Source organism: Camellia sinensis, chromosome 11 (genome assembly GCF_055761805.1).
Source record: "Camellia sinensis isolate YWXY chromosome 11, ASM5576180v1, whole genome shotgun sequence".
NCBI lineage: Eukaryota > Viridiplantae > Streptophyta > Magnoliopsida > Ericales > Theaceae > Camellia > Camellia sinensis.
Window position 1 is genome coordinate 23,336,175 of NC_138971.1, and position 8,291 is coordinate 23,344,465.

The following is an 8,291-nucleotide window of genomic DNA, read 5'->3' on the forward strand; positions in this document are numbered from 1 at the left end:
AGTCCGAGAGAAATATCCGGACTTGTTTATTGATATGTAATTTTGTATTTAAATTTTACATTTTGTTGAACTTAAGAGCTTTTATATATGTCTTAAGTTGTGAAACATTGAAAATGTTTTAGTTATTGGAAGTATGTTTTGGAACTTGCCTCATATGGAAGTTGAATGTAACATTATAGGTGTTAAGTATATTGTTGACATTGGAAAGTTAGTGCATAATGTTGATGCATGTTGATAATACATATGTTGTTTACATATTGTGATATGTCTCTTGTTAAAGGGATGGGATGACCGGTAATGGGTCGAATTGTTGAATGTTAAATTGTAACATTGTTTAAAATGGAGGAAAACCTGTTTTTGAAAACTTGTGCTTAATTTCTGGGGCGAAATTCTTTAAGGGGGGGAGGTTATAGCGATCCCAGGTTTACCCTTGTTGTACAGTGATCCGGACATGTGTCCGTGGATGTTGGATGTTGTTTATTATCTTGTTTGCATCCTTTTTACTTTGTATATTGAGTATGGGATGTGTTGGGCAGGTTTGTTACAGGTTGGTTGTGTTTGGGAGCCTAGTGTTGCTGCCCAGATTTTTGGTCCTTCGCTCGAGCGAGGAGTCTGTCGCTCGAGCGAGAGTAGTGTTGCCCCGGTTCTGGACCTGAGAGTTGTAGTTTCTGGCTCGAGCGAGATTTTCGTGGCTCGAGCGGTCTGGGTTTTTCTTCGCTCGATCGAGAACTTCTTGGCTCGAGCGAGAGTTTTCTGTGTCTGGTCGCTCGAGCGACCAATCCTTCGCTCGAGCGAGCGTGTTTTATATCAGCGGACAGCAGCGTCTAAAACATCACTTTTTCAGTCCTTTTCTTTGATTAAACCCTAAATCCGACACCCTCTCTCTCTAAACTTGCACTCTCTCTAAGATTTGATCTCCCTAGGGTGTGAATCTAGCCTAAGGCCTTTGTTAAAAAGATAGAGGGCGTTGAGAGCTTCGATTTAATCTGAAAAAGTTTGGATTTGGAGCAAGTTGATCTTGGAGTCTTCATCTCCTTTTGGGCTAAAACTTCGAGGTAGGGATATCCTACTCCTCTCTATGGGTTTTGTCTTTAAATTTTGGTATTTTGAGATGTTGGGCTTGGTTTGGTAATTTTGTGAAAGTTTGGGGCTTTTGTGTAATTTTACAAAAGTTGGGGGTTTTATTCATAATAAACCTAGATGCATGTTTGGCATAGAAAAATAGAATGATTGTTGAATCATTGATGAAAATGGGACCTAAGGGTTGAAATGGTAATTATGGAAAATGGCCTAATTACATTGTTTAATTAATTGGGATAATTAATTGGTGAGAAATGAGGAAATGAAATGTTGATTGAATATCCATTTGTGCATTTATTTTCTGTTTTAGAAATAACTGCTTTGGGCTATCGGTGGAGGATAGTCGAGATTGTTGTAGACAATGCATGATGATTAGGTAAACGGAAACTAATCAATGGAATGTGTCATGGAACTTGACGGTTGATAGAATACATTAATTGTGTGTATTGTGTGATTGTATATAGAACCAATGTGTTTATATACGTTATGTGTAGAGGAGGAGATAGGGGATGTACTCCGCGGTTTAGGGGAAGATAGGGGATGTACCTCTAAACCGGATAGGTATTGGGAGGAGATAGGGGATGAACTCCGTAGACAGAGCTCATATGCTTGTCTAGAGAAGTGAAGATAGAGCTCATATGCTTATCTTTGTGAAGTGAAGTGTGGATACAGCTTGTATGCTTATCTGTGGATATTGTTGATATACATATCTGTTGTAGAGTGTGGATACAGCTTGTATGCTTATCTGTGGATATTGTTGATATACATATCTGTTGAGAATGTGGATATAGCTTTTATGCTTATCTAAATGTGAGATATAGTTTTTATACATATCTGTGGAAATGATGATAGAGCTAGCATGCTTATCTGTTGAAAAAAGGGAAAATGAAAAGTAATTGGGACTTGTAAGTCATTGACATAAATATGTAATTTATGTGATTGTATCAGTGTTGACCAACTATCAATTGCTAATGTTTTAGTCATTGTCCATGGTTGGTTTAGTGTATTTCTACTGGGCTGTGGCTCACCCTATATGGGAATATCATTTTCAGGTACAGGAAGCATGCCACCTCCAAGGACATAGCTGGGAGGCTAGTGGCGGGCATAGTTTTGTCGTTTTACTTTTGATGTATTACATGTAATTTCAAGCCAAGGGCTTAATGTGTAAACGAGTTAGAACTCTTTGTTGTAACCAAGTGTTAACTTGGAAAGCTGTAAGCCCGTAGGGCATTTTGTTATGAGGTTAACATGTAATACTTATGTCTTGGAATTCTAATGAATGAAAGGAATGCGGTTAGTTTATATGTAAATGCATGTCTTATCTGATGGGTTTAATGTTATTATTTTGAGGGCGTTACAGGATCCAAGTAGTAGCGCATGGCTTTGTTTCGCAACTTGTGTGATTCTTTCGTGTCCTCTGGGAGTTGTTCAGAAGATAGGAATGCAACAATCGGATCCATCCAACTTGGTGCAGATTCTATAACATTGATTTGGACTTCCTCCGAAGGGCCAATGCTTGGCTCTGGGATGAATCCTACTTCGATGGTCCGTTCAATCTCTGAGTTGATTTCGGAGGCTAGGCAAGCCAAGGCATCTGCATGGGTGTTCTGATCACGTGTTATCTGGTTCAACTCATGATGGTCAAATTTTGCCAGCAGGGAATTCACCATTTTCATATAGGCCGCTATACGATCGTTTCTTGCCACGTACTCCCCCTTTAGCTGATTGATCACCAGTTTTGAGTCGCAAAACACAAGCAGACACCAAGCACCCAGAATATGCGCATTCTGCAAACCGGCTAAAAGGGCTTCGTATTTGGCTTCGTTATTTGATGCTTCGAAGCCGAGCTTGACGACCTGCTCAATTACTGCGCCGTCGGGGGTCATGATTACAACTCCAGCTCCACTGCCCCGCTGATTGGACGATCCATCACAATACAACTGCCAGATGTCCCCAACATAAATCCTCAAGTTCGGCTTCGGTCGAATTTCGTCTGACTTGAAGTCGGCGACATCAGACTTGAAGTCGGCAAGGCCTCCAGTATTCGGCGATAAAGTCGGCAAGCACCTGTCCTTTTATTGAGGTTCTAGGTAGAAATTGAATATCGTACTGGCCAAGTTCCAGAGCCCACTTTGAAACACGTCCAGATGCTTCCGCACTGCATAGTACTGATCGGAAGGGATAATCTGTTAGCACCCCAATGCTATGCCCCTGAAAGTAATGCATGAGCTTCCTTACTGCCATAACTATGGCTAGGATGAGCTTTTCTAGTGGAAGGTACCGTGTTTCGGCGTCAACCATTGCCTTGCTCACATAATACACTGGCCGCTAATCCCCCAGCTCTTCTTTTATCAATACAGCACTGACGGCTCGGTCAGAAACTGCCAGGTACAAAATGAGCGGGTCGTTAGCAGACGGTGTTGTCAGGAATGGTACTGAGCGGAGGTAGGTCTTCAGGCCGTTGAAATCACCTTCGCACTCGGCGGACCATTCAAAGGCCTTGCCCTACCGTAGTGTATGAAAGAATTATCGGCAGCGATCAGTGAACCGGCTGATAAACCTGTTGAGTACGGCAGCCATCCCCATCAACTTTTGAACCTCCTGTACTGAACGAGGGGAGACGAGCTCCAGGATTACTGTGATTTTCCTTGGGATGGCTTCAATTCCTTTGTGGTTGACAATGTAGCCCAAGAATTTGCCAGAGCCGATACCAAACGTACATTTAGAAGCGTTCAACTTCATTCCATATTTGTGTAGGATACCGAATGTCTCTTCCAGATCGGCTATATGATTCTGCTCTTCTTTGGACTTGACCACCATATTGTCAATGTACACTTTCATAGTTTTGCCGAGTTTCTCCTTGAACATGGTGGTGACCAGTCTCTGGTAGGTTGCCCCTGCATTCTTCAACCCAAAAGGCATTACCTTATAACAATAAGTTCCTCTTGGGGTGAAGAATGCAGTTTTCTCTTGGTCCTCCGGATGCATAACGATTTGATGATAACCTCTATAGGCATCAAGGAAGCTCATACGCTGATGGCGCGCCGTAGCATCTACAAGCTAGTCTATCCTGGGAAGAGGAAAACAATCCTTTGGGCAGGCTTTGTTTAGGTCCGTGAAGTCAACGCACACTCGCCAAGTTCCATTTTTCTTCTTCACCACCACTGTATGAGAGAGCCATGTAAGGTAGGTCACCTCCCCAATTGCCCCGGCGTCAAGTAACCTCTCAATCTCCTCAACAACGGCGGCGGTGTGCTCTACGGCTGACCGCCGGCTTTTCTGAATGATCGGCTTGCACTTAGGATTGACATTCAAATGGTGTTGTGAAACTGACAGATCTATGCCTGGCATCTCGTACGGAGTCCATGCAAAGACATCGAGGTTGCTGAGCAGGAAAGATATTAACTGCTGTCTGTCGGCCTGATTCAAGGAGGCGCCGACCATGAAGAACTTGTCTGGGCTTCCATCGATTTGAACTCGTTCTATGTCTTCCGTTGCTTTTTTATTTGGGAGCCGCCCAACATCGTCGAGGCTTTCTCGATCTGGCAACTCAATGGAATTCACCTGTAGTTCCTTTGGCGTTTTCTCAGCAAGAAGATAACATGCTTGTGCCAATTTCTGGGAGCCACAGATTTGCTCAATACCGCGTTCTGTCAGGAAGCGGAGCAGCTGATGATAGGTGCTGGGCATGGCTCACATAGTATGCAACCAGGATCGCCCCATGATGAGTTTATACGGCGACGACAGCTTGACGACCAAGAATCCCACATCCACTGTTCGGGAATCTGCTCGAACGGGAAGTTTGATTTTCGCCAACGGGTACTCTGGATTGGCATTGAAGCCAAATAGTAGGCCGAGGAAAGATCCGATTCGGAGAAGTCGAGTTTGGTGAATGTCTTGTAGTACATAATCTCCGATGTGCTCCCCGAATCAATGAGTACGCGCTCAACTGTGAATCGGTTTACACGTAACTCAATTACTAAGGGATCAATGTGGGGTAGTGTTACTCCACCCAAATCCGAATCATCAAAAGTGATAACCTTGGCTTCATGGGGCCGTTTAGCCGGAGTGAGTTGCTCTTGAGGGTTAGACTTCAACTGAATCACGTGCACCGTCGATGACATTGGCAAGCTGTATATCATGTGGATCACACGGGGCGAATGTGAATCCTGTGTTAAGGCTATTGCTTTGGTTGGGTTGCCTTTTCAGACGTACTGTTGTAGCCAGCCATCTTGTACCAATTTACCGTTGTACAAGGTGAATGACGGTGCTTTGAATTTCTTGGGTAGCCCTGCCTTTGCAAGCCGTCGTACAAAAGGATCATGTTGATCGTCATCCGAGCTATTTCTTCTTCGCTTACGCCTTGTACGGGGACTCTCTTCAGAAGAATTGAAAATTTCAGATCGTCCTTTCTTCTTGGGCTCCGAGGATAATGAGTCGGAGTTGCTATCAGTATCTTGTTGTCGGGCTTGAGATCGTTGATCAGCTACCCTCACGGGTCGTTCTGGGCCTTAGTATGCAGCTTGTTTGGACTTCACTACCTCCAAGGCCAAATCCTGACAGAGATGTTCGTTCTCTGTGATCATGTTCTCCAATCTTTGTTCATTTTGCTTTGCTTGTTCCAGGATCGCTTGCATTGCTTCGTGCTCCGAAGTCAATGGTACGGCGAAATTCAAGGCATGTCTTGCGGCGATAGTCTCTGTTCCAAGCATGTTTGTTGGAGTGGTTTCATCTTGCGGTACATGGTCGACAACGACTGTCGGAGGATCTTCCATCACGCTCGCCATGGATGTGCTTGAGTATTCCCACAAACGGCGCCAATTATGGAGAAATGATTTGGAAATACTCTTCTGATCCTGGAGAACGCTCGTGATCCTCTTCTAGTCACCTGAAAAGGAATAAACACTCCGGTCGGGGTGCCGGAATTAGCACTCCGATGGACAAGTCAGTCTCAACGCTCAAGAACGCTTGTATTCTAAGTTTAGCACAACAATTCTCACATACCTCTTTCTGGCTGATGTATCTTTTATTTATATCTTTTCTTCTTTGGGCCTCGGGATTAGATCCATTTCTCACCTCATATTCGACTCATTTTATAATACACCGATCTTCACTCGGCCCCTTGCTTAATCGGTTATTTGGCCGAGTAGGGTTGGATTTGAGCTTTCGAGCCAATTGCCGAGTGCTTCGAATCTCGACTCTCCTAGATTCGACTATCTAGAATCTCCACGACTCCCAATTCTCAGCCCCCACAAGAATAAATCACAAATATAGGCAAATCAATAAATTGCATATACAATATAATAAACAAAAATACCATACCAAAAATAAAAAAAAAGGACTAAATGGTTTTAAAAAAAAAAAACACTTAGGACTATATAGAGCAACATTTCCCTCCATGGGATTTATGAGTAATTTTTTCTATATTTTTTCTATGTTTTAAATATTTTTAAAATATTTATTTTTATTAAAAACATTTTTTCACACTTTATTCCTTCTACTTCCTCATTTGGAAAAAAGATGAGGGATGAGAGAGAGAATATTTTTTTAATCATAGGGAGAGATTGAAATATCTCCTAAATATAGGGAGTCAAAAGTTTACTCCCTTAGCCTTGTTTGGCAATTTTTTTTTTATTAAAATAGTTAATAAAAATAAAATAAGTTAAAATAATTAATAAGATAAAATATTACATTTAAATTATAATTATTTTATTTTTTCTCTCACAATCATCAAATTAACTATAATAAAAAAAATAACTAACTTCTCATAATTATCAAATTAATTACAAAAAAAATCAGCTAACTTCTCAAATTTAATTTTTTTTAATCAAATTAAAATAATAAAAAAAACCAACTAAAACAATCAATTTCCGAAACAAGAAACAAGCCCAATATGAAGTTGAGTTGGAAACCTGAGGGGGACTTATTTTGTATTTCACTGGTTGAAGTTAGGGAAAAGTGGAAATAGAGAGAGTAGCAGGGATGCAGCTCATGGATGCTATCGTGACTTAAGTCATAGTAAGAATTTTTTTTAAGTATTTTTTTTTTTTTGATAATTTAAACAGTTTATATTATAAGATTTTTTTAATAAATTATCCATGAAAAAAATTAAATTGATTGAAAATCTATAACTCTATAATAAAAACATATTGGTAGCATTTGGTAGAGTTTTAGAATTATGATTTGAGAATATAGTTGTTTTTTGAATTTGTGAGTTTTAGAATTATGATTTGAGTGTGAAAAATTTGTTTGGTTATGAATTTTGAAAAGAGTTTTGAATTTTTATTTTTTTTTTTGGAACCAGGAAAGTAGAGAAACAGAGACAAGTAGAAAGAAACAAAAAACTCAATGCTCTTGCAGCAGCAGAGCTAGAGTAGAGAGTGGATTTGGGACCCAATCAAGCAGAAGAACTCCGTGAAGAGAAGCTTGGGCCACCCAATGAGCTGCTTGATTTGCTATTCGAGGTTTCCAACTGAAGGCCAAATTTCCATGCGCAGCCAAGCGCTTGATGTCGTCGATTATCACATTGCAATCCCAAGGCGGATCAGTTTCAGAAACACACAAGAAGATTACGGTCTTGTTATCTCCTTCGATCTCCACCATATTCAGGTTGCGGGCTTGTGCCAATTGACAAGCACACCTACAAGCTAAAGGTTCTCCTTGAAGGGAAGATGAAGCTCTCCAAGATTGAGTAAGACCATCTAGCAATCTACCCCTTGAATCCCTCAACAGAATAGCAACAAAAACTTCTGAAGAGCCTTTTTTAATTGCCACATCACAGTTGATCTTGTAGGTCCTCGGATTCGGGGCTTGCCAAATTATATTTCTCTGTAAAGAGCCCCCCTTATTCTGAATTGGCCTTTCTTCTCTACAAGTTGCCTTATCAAACTCCAATTTTGCCGTTCGAGCTCTAAACAAAGTCGAGAAGGGCGCTACCTCAATATGATTGAAAACAAAATTGTTTCGGTCTTTCCAAATAAACCACCTGATCCAAAAAATGAGACTAAAAAAACTCTGCCACTCCTTTGATGACTCAAACTTGTCCAACAAATCACTCGACCATTTGAGGACCGAGAGGTTTGGACCACCTTCAATATTAAATTTTAAGTCACTGTCAAACCAGACAGCTCTTACCCATTCACAACCGAATAAAAGATGTTCAATTGTCTCAAGGTATTTTTGACAGATTGGGCAAATCCAAGTCCCCGCAT

General features: G+C 41.1%; 1 protein-coding gene across 1 annotated transcript; it reads right to left on the minus strand.

The window, feature by feature from the left end:
- Nucleotides 1-7,425: 7,425 nt before the first annotated feature.
- LOC145802199 (uncharacterized) lies at nucleotides 7,426-8,291 on the minus strand. Its single transcript, XM_082894868.1, has 2 exons — nucleotides 8,215-8,291; nucleotides 7,426-8,065 (listed from the first exon to the last, which is right to left on the minus strand). Exons 1-2 carry the CDS (start codon nucleotides 8,289-8,291, stop codon nucleotides 7,426-7,428), a joined length of 717 nt encoding a protein of 238 aa, XP_082750994.1.